This window comes from Cinclus cinclus, chromosome 3, assembly GCF_963662255.1.
Source record: "Cinclus cinclus chromosome 3, bCinCin1.1, whole genome shotgun sequence".
Classification (NCBI taxonomy): domain Eukaryota; kingdom Metazoa; phylum Chordata; class Aves; order Passeriformes; family Cinclidae; genus Cinclus; species Cinclus cinclus.
The window spans coordinates 29002165-29021652 of NC_085048.1; the positions used below are offsets into that span (position 1 = coordinate 29002165).

General features: G+C 36.7%; 1 protein-coding gene across 2 annotated transcripts in view; it reads left to right on the forward strand.

The window, feature by feature from the left end:
• SMAP1 (small ArfGAP 1) overlaps positions 1–19488 on the forward strand; it is an 89987-nt gene that overhangs the window by 20325 nt on the left and 50174 nt on the right. For both annotated transcript variants that reach the window (XM_062489775.1, XM_062489777.1), the window contains exons 2-4: positions 6429–6562; positions 7266–7351; positions 10388–10463. In XM_062489775.1, the coding sequence (XP_062345759.1) occupies positions 6429–6562; positions 7266–7351; positions 10388–10463 (296 nt within the window). The remainder of the gene's footprint in view (positions 1–6428; positions 6563–7265; positions 7352–10387; positions 10464–19488) is intronic.

The window sequence follows — 19488 nt, forward strand, 5'->3', positions numbered from 1 at the left end:
AGTTAGTACTCTGTTATGTGTAATACTTTGCTTCCTTCCTAGTAGAATTTCTTACTGGTAACTGCAAGAATGTAAAGTGTAAAATAACTTTGTGTTTATGTGCCTCTATCATACAAACCTTATTTAAAGCCAGTTTTGACAAGCTTTATTAATCTAAAACTTTGTCTTAAAACTTACTACTTTCTTGGCAAGCTAATTTTATGTGTGTCTTGTAAAGGATTCAGAATTGTTTGCTGAGATGTAAAACAGTTGTGCTTCCCTTTGACAACATATGTAAAATTGAATGGATTCATGCTTGTTTTTCTCACCCAATTCAGACCTCTGTGTTCTCTCTATAACTTTAGATGTTTTGTAAGAGAGGTCAGCAGTTGTATTGAGCAAATGGAATGTTTCAGTATTAATTGCAGTTACAGTAAGCTGAACAGATGGTGAACTGATGGAAGGAAGGAAACTCTGAATTGGTGTAGTAAGGGAAGCAGCCATTGTCATTTGACTTCATAGACAAATCTGCAGGGATCTTATTGTTGCTCCTTTGAGGAGGTCTTCCAATTGTGTCATGTTCAAATGCTTTTGTTTTCTTTTGCCTCTTTAGTTTGTTCTGGTCTCCACTGCTTTTTTTTTTTTTTTTTTTTTTAAATTTCCTTTTTCCTTTTTTTTCCTAGCATGTTTGTGTGACACATTCTCCTATTCCGGCCCAGTCGTGCCTGATGGTATATAACATTTCTTGCTAATTTCTTACTGCAGGTGAAAGCTGAGTAGAGGATGGAGTGTTGACTGAGATGTTTAAAACAGTTAAAAGATTTTTTTTTAACTAATCAAATGGAGAGCTAAAGCAATGTTTCACACTGTATTGACTGCTTGGATTCATATACAGTTAGTCTTTGAAGCTTTCACATTTTCTGTAATGCTGATAAAAGTCGTTTTTCCTCAGTGCTTTAAATGAACTGTATTGTGTAATCCTTGTTTTGTACCTGATGCAGTACTATGCATGTGCTGAGGCTAAACTTGAGCAGCTGGAGTAAAACTTAAATCTTGGACATAGAATCACAAATGTACTTTGTTTCCTTTGAAAATGCACTGTACGAGCTTCAGCATTACAATTCCCGTCATTATTCCTGCCCAAAGATGTATGTTAGCTATATTCACAAATAGATGGTTGCATCATGTAGAAGTGCATTAGGAGGGTTTGTCAGCAACGTGTGAATTTTTTGGGGGGCTTCTTCAATCAGCTTCTGTCTAAAATAATGGAGCAGGACACATGGTCCTTACTCACTGAGTTAATGGGGACAGAGAAGAAAGTGGTATTTGGGAGTATGTGCACAAACATTAAGCATGTGCAAGGTATGAGTCCAGTTTCAATAATACGAAGGAGAAATGTCATCAAAATTGTATCCTGAAAAAAGAAAAGTGTGAGGGAAAAGTGGGAAATATTTTGAAATATGTTGAGAGAAAAGCTCTTGCCTCACCAGAGAATATGTAAAAGTGATGCCTTTTTCACAAAATTCACACTTTGATGTGCACTTTAGAATGAAAGAATGGCATGTGAGATTGGATAACTTTTACAGCAATTTAAAAATTGGCTTCAAATCAACTTATCTGAAGACTTTTATCTAAAATTATGTAAATTGCTTTCAAGCTCTTTATTGCTTAAGATTTGAACAGCTGAAGTTGGTTTTTGAAATGTTCACAGTTTTTTAGTAGCTGTAGATATTTCTGTGAGTAGGGTGAATGTTGGTTCTATACAATAACTATAGTGGCATGGATGCCTACTGTAACTGGAAATAAACTCTCCGTTTTTTTTCTTAAATTCATGAGTTATCTAAAATCTCTGAAAGCTTAAAGATGTAACAGGCTATGTTGTTTCTTTGTGGCTACGTATTTATCTCATTCTTAGAGCCCAGATGGTCTCTAATAAAGGACTGCTTAAATACCATAAATATGTCACAGTTAGTGCTGTTTCTATACATCTGATTGAATTATAATATATGTTAGGGATGTCCCTTTGGTCAGTTGGGGTCTGATACCCCTGACTCTGCCCTCTTGGCCTCTTACCCACTCCCTGCCTGCTGGTTGGGGATGGAAGAGCGTTCCTTGACTCTCTGCAAACACTGTCCAGCTGTAGCCAAAGCATTACTGTTACCAGCACTGTTTTGGTCACAAATCCAAAGCACATCTCTATAGGAGATGCAATGCAGCAAGTTAAATCCATCCCAGCCAAGCCCAATATTGGGAAATGCTGCTTGGTGTTTTCCATTCCACATGTAATAGCTAAGACTCCAAATTAATTTTTGTGAAGCCATATGATGGCTCAAATCCAGCTTTCTGTTTAGCTCTTATAAGAAACCTGCACTTGTGCTGTGTTTAAATTTCCATTCAAAACTAGTCACTCCTTTTTATGAAGGGAGCTGAATTGCAGTTGTCAGTAAGACTAAATACACACAATAAACCTTGTGGACCTAAAAAAATAACCTTGTTGTTTTTTAAGGATTCCTTAAATTGTGTGTGACCTAATGTATTCATAATCTTGTCATGATTTCTCTGGAAGACAGCACACACGTTCACAGAACTGAAATGGGAATTTAGGTCTAACCTGCTAAGAACTGAAATGGGAATTTAGGTCTAACCAATAGATGATGTATAGAAATATGGGAAAGTTTTTGAGTGAAGAAAAAAAAATTATTCTTATCTTGGAAGCAGCAATCTATCTTAGGGTTGCACAAGTTTTTTTCCTTTGTGCAGCTGGGCAGTGTTCAGGGACTTCACAGTATTCTAGTGTATGGTCTAGTATAAATATTGGTCATTTTCAGTCCTATGGCTTTTTTCCTAAGATTAACTTTGGTAAAGGATGAAAGAGACGGAAAATATTTTCAAGCAGTTATCTATATCTTAGATGACTGAAGAAGTAACTTCAAGTGCATTTTTATATTGGAGTGGTGCAGCAAGCTGCTGAAGTGCACTTTGGCACTTCTAGTATAAATTCAAATGGCTTCCAGAAGAACAAAATTACAGTTCTATTAAAACTTATGTCAGACATTTCTTTGACAAGTATTTCTTATTATTGGCTGACTGAAGTTGCAGTGTATATTTTAGTTCTCAGTAGGTAAGATGTCATTACTAATGACGTATAAAGGTGTTTTTAATAGTAGAAATAGCAGTTATCAAGAGTCTTCATTTCTGAAGCCAAATATCTGTCTTCTTAATTGGCTAGTAAAAATACAAACAGCAGTTAAACCAGGTTACTCTTGAAAATTTTTCTAAAGAAAACTGTCTTTAAGGACCCAACAAAAAGAAACCTGTAAATATTTATATTAGGGCAAAATATTTCCTGTGTACAGAAATAAGTATCCTAACTTCATATAGAATTGACAAAACTGTAAATTGTTTAGTGAATCACTCAGAATTACTGTTAAACATTTTTCACACAGAAAGACTTGCAGCCTATGCTTTAGTTGATTGTTTGGTTAAGTCAAGCATAGTTGGTTTGATGCACACATAGAAAATGTTTTCTGACTTTTCTTGCCTAGTGCTTAAGTGTGATTATGATTATTTTGGATTAATGAAAACATTTTTCATTTGAAGTCTTTAATATTGCATGTTGTCATTACTTGGAATTAAATTCAGAGGTTACACATGAATATTTTTGTCTGGCCTCAGGTTTGCATGTTATTCACTGTTTAATTTGTTCCTTCATTGCTTAAATATATTTGATTTCCCAGATTTATTTCTTAAATTACAAATTAATGAAATTTGAGCTTTTGGGAAAATATGAAACTGTTCTTTTCCATGAGAAAACCATCTACTTCAAAAGTTGCCTTTTTGTTAACAAAGTTTCAAGTGTAATATTTTAACTAAAAGGTTAATCTCTCTTCATTTTAGACTTCAGTCATGTCAGGTCCTCCTTCCAGTCTTGTCTCATTAATGTAGAATTTGCCTATCTGGGATCTCATAGCTGAGGCACTACCTGAAGTATAGGAAACTCAGGTGATGTGTAGTTGTACAAACTCATCCATGGTAAAAAGTTCATAGTGGTTGTGTAAACACCCTGTAGGGATAAAAACTTGGACAGCATACAGATACTATAGTTAAACACCTTCTGTCCCTGTAGTAACCTGATCAAAACTGGCTCCAGTTTTTAGAAGATGCATAGGTTATACTTCAGACGAAAAACTGGAGAACCTGCTGGGTACACAGGACTTTATCCTGTCTGTTTCTAAACTGTCATGGCTGGATTAATCTTTTGCATAAACTGAGGTACTTGATCTACCTACTGGAGTGGATAAGAAGGTTTTCTTATTAAGTTTCTGCTAGTGCACTATTTTAGCTGAAACTCAATTCATAGGTTGAGGCAAATGACCTGCAAAACTGTATCCTGGAGCACTAAAACTAGAAGTGGTATAAATTTTAAGTGAGGCCTTTGTGTAATATAAATCTACCAAGTTCAAGAGTGACTATTTTCTGTGTGTAGTGTTTTATTGGGGAAATAAAAAGGCAGATCAATAGGTTGCTAGTTGTTGAAGTATTTAAGACACAGTACAAAGAGTCTGACCATTCTTATCTGACTAGTAGTAGTTGTAACATAAAATTGCCATGTGGGAAAATATATGTTAGTTTTGGTGAGTAGTTCATGAATCTTTTGACCCTTGAAATCTAATTTTATGGTAGTAGCACTTATTTTGAAAACTGCCAGTTACTCTAATGATTATGGTCTTAAAGGTGAAGCAGTGGATATCAAGTGCTCTGACTTTTTGTGATATTGAGCAAGATAAATTAAAAGCAAGGTGATTACCTGAAATATTCCTAGTATTTCCACTAGTAAGAGTAATGCTTCTTGCAGCAAATATGGGGATCTGTGATTATGTCTTGGAGTTTTCAAATACCCATTCTAAAGAATGGAGTCTAACTGAAAGGATTTCTCCTGCTTCCTTGTTTTGGGTGTTGCTTGAATGCTATCAGAGCTTTTCTTTTTTCCTTCTGTTGCCTAGAGTTTAAAGGCTGAGTGGTGGGTGGGCAGGAAGTGCAGCTGTCTATTGACTCTAATTGACCATTCTATGCCATGTGATAAAGCACTTAAGGAAAGGAAGAAAGGACAATCTTGTTTATGGTGGTGTCCAAAAGAAGTGTTGTGGGTGCTTTCTAGGAAGTGACTGGACAGCTCCCTGGCCGTGGGAAGTAATGAAGAAATACTCTTTTCTTTTTTCCCCTTGTGTGCAGTTTTTGCTTCACTTTAATAAAACTGTTATCTCAGTCTGCAAGTCTTCTCACCTTCCTGCTCTCTTCTCCCTGTCCTATAGGAGAGGAGAGTGAGTGAGCAGCTCTGTGTGTGTTTGCCAGGTCAGACCAGTGCAACCCTAAGCTAAAGATCAGGAGAGGGAAACATAAAGCTCTTTTGTAGGTCCCAGAAAATTGTGCATACATATATTGATATTGAAATGCAAACAACTGCAGTTGCAGGAATGTCTAGGTGCACATCTGTCATACGAAAGCAGGAAATAACTGCTTGAAATGTTTTCCAGCTCTTCAATGTACCTTCTTGGTTCTGATGGTAGTTATTTAATCTTTGAAATCCTTAGAGCTCAGAACTAGATGGGCTTCAAAGTAGTACTTTTAACAGTGGTGATGTACGGGGCTGGAATAAAATTATATAAATGTGTTCAATTAGAGAATGAATGAAAAATCCTGATAGTCACTGTGGTAATTCAGGCCAGCGTACTTCAACTGTCTAAATGTGGCCAGCACAGCTGAGAAACAGTGGTGGTTAATAAACCAGCCTGATTCTGTTAGAAAATCCATTTGGCTATGAATGGTAATTCAGAAATCAAGGATATTGAACATACTCAGTTTTCTACAATTCTCAGATGGATATTTTTCAATTGGTTTTACAAGTCTCTGCATAATCATTTCCTAAGAGCTTGCATTCTACTGTTGTAGATTCTGAGCTATATGAGGTATTTGTTGCATTAATATGAGATTTCCCTGCATTTAATTTCAAGTTAAGTACAGATGCATGTCTTAAGAAGCTTTTAAATGGAGAAAAAGGAGCAACTTCTACTTGTTTCTGTTGATGCTTCATCTGAGGCACAGCCATAAAGATTATACAAGACGCAAGCAAAAATCTTGTTGCTAGTAAGCCAGCTTTCTGAAGTTCGTTTGTTGTGTTATTCTGGAAGTGGGGAGGTGGACATGACATAAAACTTTCTAGATAAATCCAACTAGTTAATGTTTTGTGACCTTAGTTAGAAGTAGAAATCTGTGAATAAAATTGTTAACACTGGAAATTGTTAACAAAGTGATAGGTATTCTAGAGAAGCGGAGGCAAGCCTTTATTCAAACCTGTTCATTTATACTATTGGTATAGAACTATCCCAGAGAAAATCTTCACAGTATGTGGAGTTTTGGAAATGATTGATTTATTTCCCTATTCCTTTTAGGACCAAGATGGGCTTCTTGGAACACCGGTGTTTTTATCTGCATCAGATGTGCTGGAATACATCGAAATCTTGGGGTTCATATATCAAGGGTCAAGTCTGTCAACTTGGATCAATGGACACCAGAGCAAATACAGGTAAAATATCTTAAAATATGTTTCCAGTTTGGAAGGGATGTCAGGACTGCTTCTGAAAGGATTTGCATTTATCATGATGCCCAGCTTACATGTTTTATTATCCTACTAGCTTTTGCATGTACCATACTTCTGCTGTAGTGAGCCTGAGGTAATAAAACTCACTTCAGAAGTTGGTTTACCTCTCATTTCTTTATCATTTTAGAGGTATTCTACCTTGCCCCAGGGACTGTGAAGGCTACTTCTTGGTTGTATCTGTAGAAAAAGTGTTGTAAGCCTTTTTATAAGGGACAGGACAGTAGCACTGACATATCTGTGTGATGCCTGGTTGTGTTACTTTGGTGTATCAAGCACTGACTTCCAGGTATGTTCCGGTCTGAAGCTTCTTCCTGCAATCAAGCAAATTTTATTACTTTTTTGTCTTTCTGGTCTGAAGAGCTATCCTGAGAGATCAAAGCTTGTCTTTCCCACGATGTGTTAGTTTACACTGCAGACAGCATCAATGTTGCCTGCTTTGTCCATCGGGGCTGGGCAGGCAGCCCTTCTGTGGGACGCAACCTCCTTGCGTCATCTCTCCCAAGATGTACAGTGGTCTCCAAGTCAAAAACTTGTAATGTCATTTAAGCACTCCAGTAGCATTCTGACTGTTTCAGAGTTTAAAGTATGGATGGGCATGAACCAGCTGTTTTCTACCACTTTTCCCTAGTGCATGCAAGAAATGGGAAATACTAAAGCAAGACTACTCTATGAAGCTAATCTGCCAGAGAACTTCCGAAGACCTCAAACAGATCAGTATCCTTTTTGTTTTGGTTTTCACACTGAAATAACTTTTAATGCAATTGAGATGTTGTAGCAGTTCCTTGAAACAGTCATATTTGTCAGCTTATGTTATTTATTTCATTGATACTGTTGTATTAAAAATGACACTGGAAGTTGAGAACAGTTCAGAAGAGATTTAGGTCACTTCAGTCATAGCAAATCTACTTCGTAATGAGATTTGGCAAGCACCATTTATTTCTTTCAGAAGAGGTGACTTCATAAATTCCCTGTATGTAGGAAGTTAGAGGGATACTGGAGAGTTCTTGAATATTTTTGTTATCTTGAGTAACTGCCATCTGAAGTTTAGAAGCATTTGATCAGGAAATAATGAGCTGAATGGTAAAGTAAAATAAGCCATTGCATCTTACTCCAGTGAAGCATGGGTTTCTTTGTCTAGGTGACTAGCATGGGAATACGTAAATAAACCAAAGCTCTCTGAGGGCCACCAGGTGTGTTTTTGTGTGATTATCACTGTGTACCTGCACAGGAAGGGTTGGAAGGAAGACAGTCTGCTGGCAAAAAATTACTTTCCTCAAGAAATACCTTTACTGAATCACTAGGATAATACATAATGGCATTGATTTAGATCTGGGGTTTTTTTCTTGATTTAGTGAAGTTACTCCATAGGAAGGATTTGCTTCACCTGATCTTATTATAACTATTTAATTATAATGAGATCCTAAACACCTACTCTTAAGTGAGCGGAGTCTCCCCAGCTACAGGAGCTGATAAACAAACTTATTTGTAACTTGATCTAAATTTGCTGTATACAAAGGTGAGTCTGGTTCTTCTGTTTATTAGTTACTACACTCAATATGTTATGACAGAAGATTTTTTTTTTAAGGATTAGACTCCTCATTATAAAATGCACTTGAGCAAAACAGCTTTTTCATATTCTATTATCTTTTAAATCAAACATACATCCTCATAAGAAAAAAGTAACTGGAACCAGCTAGCACCATAGTATTCCAGCTGTAGTATTCTCAAACTTTATTTTAGCCCTATGATCAAAATATTTTGTCTGAAACTTACTCAAAAATGGATCTTGAAGATGTATATATAGTTTCTGCTGCAGATAACATAAATTCACTGGTGCTACTGCAGGAGAAGTAATAATGCTTTAAGCTTTTCTTGTCAGATCAGACCAAAAGCTTAATTTATAACTTTGAAAATAATTATCTTTTTCACACTTTATGCCTTGAATTAATTACATACCCTTTTGAATAGTTCTAACTTGTAGACTTAGTCAACTGAATATATTTCATTGCCTGTGTTTTCTTTATTAACACTGTACTGCTCAGAGAGGTGATGCCAACATTTTGTGATTTATTTCTCAATTTTCCCATAACTTTGGCAGCTACTTACCTACTTGGCATTCATGACAAGCTGTTGTGTTATGGATGTTTTCTGCCTTTTTTCTTTGTCTGTTGCGTCACTACCAAACCAGTTTAGTATGTCATCAGTGTTCTGCTTGTGAATATTTGTATGTTCTGAACATTCTTTTGGATTAGCAATGATAATATTTTGTATGTGATGATCAATTTTGTATATGTTCTTCTATATTATTGTTTAACTTCCTGTAGCACTGTAATATACTTCTAGCTTTAAGGCAGTAAAGTGGAGACATAGAAGAAATGTGTATGTGGGATCTGCCCAAAATCTCCTGCTAAAGATCCCTCCTCATTTCTGCTTCTTAATCACAAGAGTGACCTTTCTAAACATTCTTTTTTCCTTCCATTTCACTTGACAGAGATGCTGTAGTGTAGAAGCTATCTTTTGGGCTCATTGTGATAGTGGGTTTTTTTTGTTGTTTTTTCTTTGTATGGCAGCTTTAGTTTCCTTTTGAAAAATGTTTTTTCCAACAACAGTGAAGAATTTTTTTCATACTATTAGTGTTAAGATAGTTGTACCTTAAAAGTTCTCAGGTTGCCCTTTAAAATTTATATATATTTGGAAAGAGGTGGAAAGCAGTGTTTTGTTTTGTAACTTTTATGAAACAGTTTCAAACTGTATGCAGGTGTCACCTGAAGACAATGATTTTTGGCAATATAATTTGATCCACAGAATGGACTGAGTGCTTTGAATTCAGTGTTAATCTTAGGACATAGTATGTGGAGCTAAGAATATCTTTCCATCGACTTGAGGGAAAAATTGCTTTGGAAGTTTGAGGCAATGAGTCTGAGTTTTCACAGTTGCAATACCAGTTTTTGAATGAATAATCGCATTGCTGGAAAAAGTAGTTAAAATTTATTCTTCAGATCCTAGAGAGTCAGCTTTACTAAAATTAGAAGTATTCACACTGCTTTAGATGAGCTGCTTTATGAAGCTGAGAGAATAATTGAGAAAAACAACTGGCTTTCCTTTTTGCATTTGAGCTACTGAGTTGTCAGTTCTGGTTTTCTACAGCAATATGCTTGCTGCTATTTCCATCTTTGCTTCAATATCTTTTTATTACTAGTTGTTTTGGCTTTTTTTCCCTTCCACAGAGATGTTTGTTTTAACAGGAGACTCCCATGGAGGACTTAGTGATCTCAGAGTGTTTATGATCAGCATTTGATAAATGGTATAATGTGCAAATCAGAGAACAGGTACATACATTTCACTTTTTTTATGAAGAGGAAGTGTTTTTTCCCAAGCTAAGATGGTAAACTGTAATTATTTACCATACATGAGTACCACTGTTCAAGTGTTTTCAGCTGTCAAGTCTATAATCTACAGCCACGTAGATTGTAAATACCATGTGAAAATTGAGAAATGCTGAGTTACTTATACTTTTTATTGTATTGTTTTCTTCAGAGATTAAACTGATTAATTTTGTATAGTACAAAGAAGCTCACTTTGGGTGCTGCAGCAGCAGTTGTTCTGTGTAGAGTGGTTTGTTCTGCTGTTTTAAAAATACACAATGAGATTAATCAGGTGTAGTTTTTGAATTTGAATAACCAATGAGCTTTTAGGTTGATGTTATTTATTTATATGAATGCATATTTTCCTTAAACTAGCTACTTCCAGAGCTGTGGAATTTTTCATCAGGGATAAGTATGAAAAGAAGAAGTATTATGATAAAAATGCAGTTAATGCCTTCAATGTAAGTAAGCACTTTAACCAAGAATATGATGGTGGGGTTTTTTTGTTGGTTTTTTTTTTTTTTTTGCGTTTGGGGATTTTTTGTTGTTGTTGTGTTTTTTGGTTTTTTTGGGTTTTTTTGTTTTGTTTTTGTTTAGTTTTTTGGGTTTGGGTTTTTTTTTGTTTGGGCTTTTTTTTTTGGTTTGTTTGTTTTGAAAGCTATGTAAGAGAAATGTAGCAAACATTATGCATGTAAAAATGTCTTTTACAGTTGAAAACCTGTTGACTCAGACTTTCTCCTCTATCTTTCGAAGACTATTCCTAGGTTCCGTAAATTTTACATACGTTATCTATTACATTTACGTCAGTAAAGCATTATGATCCAACAGGTACCTTGTTTATGAGCCTTTATATTGTGTTTTTCACTCATGGGTAGTTCTTTAATAGTATAGCTGGAATCTTTTTTTGTTTATCTCTTTCCATTTTACAGGGGTAAGATAGGATTGCTATTTCTGGTGGCATGGTCTTCTCTCATTCTCTGTAAACCTTGATGAGAAATCTTAGGGGCTTGAGCCCTTCTGCTGAATTCCAGATTACTGCTTGTGGTGAGGTGCACTGTAGTAGTAAATACAGGCAGTATGATGAGCCTGCTGTTAAGCCCTCTATAGCTGTATGTTCAGTACAGTAAACACACTTGGTGTTCTCTGTGCTTCTCTGGCAAAGGAGTTTTGAGAATTTGAACCTTTATTGAAGTTCAGAGTCTCATAAGATTTTGTTTGTTTTTTGATATATCTGTTTCTGGGATGTATCATGTAGCTCATACATTTTTCTTTATGTAGTTGTATTTATGCTTAAATATAGCTCTGTGCTTGCTTTATTTAAGTATGGTCTGACATGTATCTTTATTACTCTACCTTAACAGGCAGTGAGCTTTGACAGGGACAAATGCACGTGTAAGTTTAAAGCATGAGAGATGATGCTGCATTTCCCATTTGAGAAAATGGGTCTTTGAATGATGGTTTCATTTTAGAAGGGTAGAAAAAGCAAGCCTGGGAAGTACAGAAGTGTATTTCATTAAGTACTGTTGAAATGGGGAAAACTGCTTCGCTTAAGATGGAAAATACGATTGTGGTTTGAATTACAATTGGTTACCCTTCTTCACTTGTATTCCAAAACAGAAAGTAGGAAGAGAGTGTAATTTTATACTTTTCTAAAAAGCTCTAAAGACATTCAAGATCTTTCTAAACTGAGAACCTTGGTGTCTGATGTAGCAGTTCACTCCTTAATATGTTTGAAGGAGTAATCAGATTTTGCTTTATCATAATGCAGAGTAAGATGAATTACCTACCTTCCATAGCAGCAAGGATGGAATTCAGACAAGCTGAAGAGGAACATGTTACTGCTGAATACTTTCTTCCTCCTTGGGCTTCTCTTTCAATTGACTAGTGTAAATGGCATAATCTTTCTGGGAACAAAATCTGGTTGTACAGTATTTTAGCAATAGATGAAGTGTGCACTTTCAGAGTCACCTGTGTTTCTTCAAGACCACCAGGCATCAGGTTTGAGGTGGGCAATCTCTAGTTCCAGTTATGGCAGATCCTAAAAGTACATGACAATAAATGAGCTGGACTAGTGCAGTACCTACAGCTGTTGTCTGATGCTTATGCTGGGTTATCCTCCCTGGCCCAGCTCACATGTGCCTGTAGTGCTGCAGATGATGTTCAGTGATTGTCTTTCTATGGGGCTGGGGCTGACAAGAAAGAAGAAAAGGTGAAGCTAAGCCTCTATTCTGCTTGGCTGGCACTCTGCGTTTCTGCTTCTGTGTACTGTTGGCAGGGAAGAGAGCAGGTTACCCTGTGCTTCCAGCACATGGGGGTCTGTGGGAGGTTTGAGTAGGGAGTGAGAAAGGAGTGCATGTTTCCACACCCTTTTGCAGGAGGTTGGTGACAGCTTTTAAAGCTTCTGTTCTGCAGTCCTTATGACATCTGCGCTACCTTCCCTTGTACCCTGCTAGAAGATGGATGAAATTCCCTGGGAACTGAGGGGCAGCGGTGGAGAAATGGAGAAAGGGGGAGTTACGTGCTTGTAGTCTTGAGCACCCCCCACCCCCCAGATGTTTTGGTAGCATCAAAGCACTTGCTAATATGGTACTTAGAAGCATAATAGCGAATGAAAAACAGTTCTTGTGAACTGTTCCCATGGGGTGTCAGTGCTATGCCATGACAAGCTCTTCTGGAAAATTTCTTTGCTGTACTTAGTTTTGCAAAGAGCACCTTGTACCCTATTTTTAATCAATATTAGCATTCTTGGTGGGACACATGAGCTTTTTAGTGCACTTCTTGTTATCACCTTTGAAATGGAACTGCCTTCACCTTGGATTAGGACTAATTTAATTTAGAGACGCATACATATATTGTCTTTTGGTAAATGAATCCCTTCTAGGTACAAGCAGGTGATACAGAAGTGCAGAAAGATGGTTGCAATGCCTAAGGGTCACTTTCCTTAATGTGGTAATTTCACTGAGATGGCACGTGAAAATTTAAGGGGCTTTCCCAGATTTCATCTACCATTGCACATTGCTTGTGGTAAAAACTTCCCATAGCATAAAAATTGTTTTGAATAGATTATTTTAGAATAACATGCAGTACAATATTTTTCCCAGTGTGCTTTTGGTGGGTTCATAAGCTTTTCAGTTTTGTCTACCAGTACATCTCTGTGAATGTATTCTGTGTGTTGAAGCCTGGAAGTATGTCAAGGTTCCGGTTTTGACTGTCAGGATTAATTTGTTACAATAAATTACAAATGTCTTTTGTTGCAGATCTTTTATTTTATTGCTCTTATGTATAGAACATATTTTGTTTTCTGACAAGACTGTTGTATTACTGTTTGATTTTTAGAGTTGCACTGTATAATAACAAAACTAGCTAGTGCAGAGGCCAGTAGTGCCATCAAACATGCAGACTAAAAATAGCAAATATGAGAAATTTTTTTTTTCATGGTTCACTGAAAAGTGGTGAAGGATAAAGTTCTGGGCAAAAAAAGCATATATGATTTTATTGGTTAGTTATATTTTAAATAGAATAATGCATTTAAGTAGAAGTCAAATATACATTAGAATAATCCAGTCCTGACTGAAAGCAACTCAACTTGAAAAATCTTTTAAATTTACTAAAATGCTTATTATCTCAGAGTTTTCTGATCTGTCATTTTTGGAAAATTGTGAGATGCTTGCTCTGTATCACTGTTCAGGACTAAATGTGTGGTACAAGTTACTCAGCTGTTTTAAGTGAGTTATCAGTAAATAGTTACTCTCATTTTCTTACTTAGACCCAATGCAGGCTTGTGGCTAATTTACAGAAAGACCCGAGAGGCTGATACCCTGGAACAATGTATGTATGTTTGTCCTGTGAATAACACATGTGATGTGGTATTGTTTATTGGAAAGAACTGCTTTTGTTCATTGAATAATCACCTTAGGAGAAGCAATAGCTGTTAGTAGGTAAACATATTTAAAATATCTTCAGCATAATACTGTTGTCCTGGAATTAATGTTCTGCTGGACCTCATTCTCGATTATTAGGCATACATAAGCTATGAATGATGTAAAGTATAGCATAGGATCCAATAAATCGAACTTCACATAGCAGTGAAACAATTAGAGCAACTTTGTAGGTTGTGCATCTAAGATACAGTAATAGGAAGAGTTTCCAGTGCAGTATGTTGTGCTGTTTGACTTCATTTCTTCTTGCATGCTTCTAAAATGCAAGTGGGAGCTTGCATTGCATTTGTAGTTAACAACAGAAGTTGCCATAGGTCAAGTAGCAAGAGGTGATTTTGAATGGTAAAACTGTCCTTCAGGTAGTACAGACATGAAACTGGGAATATTGTTCTTCCACTTTAAAATTGTATTTTCAGGCATACACATCCTTTTATATTTCATCATAGTTTCTTTTTTTTTGTATGAAGCAATCCTAGAACTAAAAAGTAAAGCATGCAGAACATTTTCATCTGTAATCATCTTAATCCTGAAGACTGTTAAATTTTTTGTTTGCTTTGGGCTCTCTTTAAACTGCTTATGCTCCTTTAGTTTGTTTCCTGGAACACTCTTAAAAGAGCACAGCTGACAATTACACAAATACCTTTACCCAAGAATGTGAACTTGTATGCTTAAATAAATGACTTGATGGACTTTTTCAGAATGGTTGCAGTAAATGTAAGTGAGGCAAATATAAGCCATGGAGAAATGTTCTGGATTGTGGGGTTTTATGAAAGTAATGTCTGAACAGAGTATTCATCTTGACTGACAAGCTCTGTATTGAGTCCCAAATACTTACATGAGCTATGCAACTGGTTGTATGGAGGAACAGCTGTTCATGATCTTAGATGCAGTGGCCAGGAAAGGTGGCAAATCCTGCTTGCTTTAGGTTTTGTGGAGTTAGCAAGAATCTTCCATAAATACTATCCTAGAGGACTTCAGCATTGAAATAGATGATGACAGTTTATCAATAAATAAAGAGAAAATATGTAATTTTTAGAACAAAGCTTCAAGAAAGAGTAAATCTGTCTAAAATATGCTGTTCTAGAATATGCAGTAAGAAACTGCTGGAGTTACTCCTAGAGACACGGGACTATAATAAAGAAGTTTTTTTCTGGTTGACAACTCTAATTATTGAATTTGACCCTATCTATATGCTGCTAAGTTAAAAATTTACTAAAGTTGCATAGAGATTCAGGAAGTCGGGTCTGAAGCAGTGATACTTTCTTAATTTAAAAAAAAAAATAGTACCTCCTCTTTCATGTAAAATAAAACATGTGAAAAGACAATCTTTCTTCAACTATTATTTATTTTTTATCTAAGGCAATGGCTTTTATGTCATACAAGTAATGAGGAAAAGAAGTGAAGTCACTGTGTTGAGTGAGGATAAAGGTTAGCTATGTAGGTATCATCATAAACAATCTCTGTTGGTTTTAATAAAAATAAGTATATAGGAGAATGCATATAGGAATCACCTTCTTCAGGATGGATGATGATTCAGCTGAAGCAGGTTTCAAATACTTTCAGTACTGAAATACAGTCTCAAAAATTATGAACTGGTACAATCTATTCCACTACATGAAGTGGGAATATATTATCACACCCTGACAATGTTTAGAGAATGGGAAACCAAATTTCTGTATTTAAGAAAGGGTGTGAATTATGTATGGAGCAGAGTTTCATGTAACTCTTAAGTTCACTGAAGAAAGAGAATTATGAGTCTACATTTTTCATGTTTTCCTAAGACATTATGTATAATTTAAGAAGTACGAACGTGGGCAACTGGCTAAAATGTGATGTGCATTTGAAGACTGTGATGGCACACTTTCCAGATAACTTTATCTTAAAGGAGATTAAATCTGTGATACACTTACTGCACATAAATATGTTAGGTAGGCATCTTAAGATGTACAAATTGGAGTATGAAAGGGCACATGAGCATTTTGGTTTATAGTAGCCAGCATTCAGAAGCATTCAGTTGTTATTGCAGGGGGAATGGTTACCAGTTACCCCTTCCAAAAGTGCAATAAACCTACTGGGGTTTTGTGGTCTGTGAACAACTTTGGAATCAAATGATGGTTTAAAATATGCTATTCAAGATAAACCTACTGGGGTTTTGTGGTCTGTGAACAACTTTAGAATCAAATGATGGGATGATCAAATGATGTTTTTAAAATATGCTATTCAAGATAGGCATCAATAGGGAGCACTGAAATACCCTACAGGAATTATGACTTGGAGGCAGGGAGAGGGAAAGGAGGATTAATTATTATCAAGATCATTTTGTTAGAATGGGTTAAATTATAGATTTGCAGAATAGCTAGGGTTGGAAGCAACCCTTGGACATCATGCTGCTCCAAGTAAGGATCATCTAGAATGGGTTGTTCAGTCTCATGTACAGTTGAGTTTTGAATGTCTCCAGGGTTGGAGGCTCCCTGACATTTCTGGGCAACCTGTTCTAGTATTCAAACCACCTCCACAGTGAAAGAAATAAAGAAATTTTTTCTTATGTTTCAATGGAGTTTCATGTGTTTCAGTTTATGTTCAGTGCCTCTTAGTCCTGTTTCTGGATCTGTCTGCCTTAGTCTTTGTTCTCTGCTCATTCCCTACCTCCCAGTTTTCTTTCCCCCAGACTAAGCAATCAGAATTCACTAAGCCTTTCCTTGTCAGACAGGTGCTTCAGTCCTTTAATCATCTTAGTGTGTCTTTGCTTTGCTTCGCTTCAGTGTGCCCTTGTCGCTCTTGTACTTGTGAGCCTAGAATTGGCCATGATGCAAGCTGGTGTCCAGCTTGTCCACCAGGACCTCCACGTCCTTTTCCTCAAATCTGCTTTCCATCCACTTGGTACTGACCCCATACTGGTGCATGGAGTTATTCCTCCCTGGGTGTGAGACTGGGCACGTTCCTTTGAACATCAGTTGATCCTGATGGCCCATCCTGTCAGTGGTGCACTGAATGGCAGTACACCTATACAGTGCATGAACCACTTTTCCTGTTTGTATCCTTCACAAGCCTATACTCTTCCCCACTGCATGGCTCATTACTGAAGAAGTTGAATAGTGTTTGCCCTAGTATTAGTGCCTGGGTGTACCACAAGTGACAGCCCTTCAGCAGCACTTTGCCAAGCAGCGGAATAAATGAAGGAGTTGGAGAAGCCAGACTGGATTTTCAGTTAGCCAGCTGCATTCCTAGTAGCTCCCACATGCAGGGTCTTGTTTTCACCACTTCCATAAGTACTTCAAGCAGTACTTCACACATAAGACCTTGGACACAGATCATGTCTGAGGACCACATAGCTACAAGTTGCTGTGCCCAAGTAAGCAAAACTTTGCCAAAGATGAAATCTCCAGTAACTACCTTGCCAGTTTAACATGGATCATGAAAATGTAAATGATCTTGCATGAAGCAGAACAAGCCACTTAGGGGAAAAGGTGTTGGTCTGAAGTTCAGGGAAATTCTCACTAGAGACAATTTTTACTGGAACAAATGCAGAAAACACTGGTTAGGCTGGACAGGAGAAATGGAGTGCAATTCAGTAAGATATTAAAAGCATCTATTTTGGTTATCAGTATCAACATTTAACTAAGCCATGGTGATTCTCTGTGATATCTCACAAAGGTGGTTATTGAAAGGAAAAGATAAATAATCTAAAAAAAAAAGTGGGCAACACTAGGTGTGGATGTTCAGGGTTAGAGCTCGGAAAGAGTATTTTGTTCTTGAAGTCTATTAGATATATCTCTATTTCCCAGAACAGTGTGTAATTGCACCTGTTTGATATAAATGTGACAATGTCCGTAGCTCTGCACATGTTCAGAACTACAACTGGCTTATGTATAAGTTTCATCAATTCCTTTAATTAGGAAGGTAACTTGGAAGAGTTGGAGGAGTGCTGAGTGTGTTCACAGTATTGACAGAAGAGCAGTACTGGCTTCTTTCATATCCAACCACTGTTCTGTTTTGTGAAACACAGGACTCTGAATCTTTTATGGGTGTCCAGTATTACAGTGTAGAATAGAGGAGCATTGTGGTTTCACCCCAGGCTGCAGCCACGTGCTAAGTAGCTGCTCATTCACTCTGACACCAGCAGCATTGGGAAGAGAAGTGAAAAGGGTAAAAGCCAGAAAACTTGTGGGTTGAGATAAAGACAACTGAATAGGGAAAATGAAAGCTATGTAAACAAGTAAAGTAAAACAAGCAATTAATTCATTGCTTCCCATGGGCAGGTGGGTGTTCAGCCGTCTCATGTATAATGGTGACTCGGGAAGACATGGCATCACTCTAAATATCCCCTTTCCTCCTCCTTCCCCCTTCTTCCCCATACTTTACATACTGAGCATGATGTCACATGTTCTGGAGTATCCCTCTGGTCAGTTTGGATCACCTGTCTGGGCTGTGTCTCCTCCCAGTCTCCCCTGCACCCACAACTTCCTCACCAGGCTGACAGTGTGAAAAGCAGAAAAGACCTTGGCTCTGTGCAAGCCCTGCTGAGCAATAACAAACACATCTCTATAATTAATCAACCCCTTGAGCGTTCAGCACAAATCCAAAACACAACCTCATGCCAGCCACCGTGAAGAAAATGAACTCTACCCCAACCAAAACCAGCACAGATAAACATTTTAGTAATTTAAAACATGCCTTGCCAATTAGTCTTAACTTCCAAAAACAACACTTCATAGGTGTTGTTGATAATACATTAGTATTATGTTCCTTTCAGTGTTTCAAGAACAGACCTCTAAATAATGTCAAGCACTTGATTTGTGTGTTTATATCCATCTGCATAAACTATATAGATCCATACATCTATACAGACTAGTAGTCTGTAATTGCTATTGCTTTAGAATAAATTACTGATTTTAATGTTGTCAATATTTGTTGGAGATACATAGTAAAAGTCAAAAGTCTTCTGAAATAAGAAAAAACATGTTGCAGCTAAACTTAAAACCTGTCAAAAGAAAACAGAATATTCCTTTTCATTAGGCTATTTCCCTGCGTTTTGTGTGTATATAAACTGGCCACTCGAGGGCACTTTTGTATTTGGTTCAGCTGTGGACTTCCTGAGTGGTTTGATAATACACTCATTCTTTAATGTCTTGAATCTCCTGTGTGCTAGCACCACCCTGCATTTCATATTCAAATGGAAGCTTAGTGTAGGCTTGTAGAGCTTTAACTTGAATCCTTGTTAATAAAAAGCTAAATAATGATATCAATGTAGGATTTTGGAAAAACAACAAATAAAAGCAGGTGAAAACTTTATTTACGCCTTAATGACCGAGAGTGTTTGTCTGACTCATGTAGCATCAAAACATGTCAGTACAAACTAAACTAAAGTAAAATCATTCTTATTTTTTGTATGTTATGTTTTCTGATAACTTCATGTAGTTCTTGTTTAAAGCTTACTTTTCTTTCCTTGGAATAATAGTCTGGTCAACAGACTACACCAAGATATTGGGCCAACTACAATTTGTATTGTTGCTTTTACATGAACTGTTAAGTTAGTATGTATTTGAGT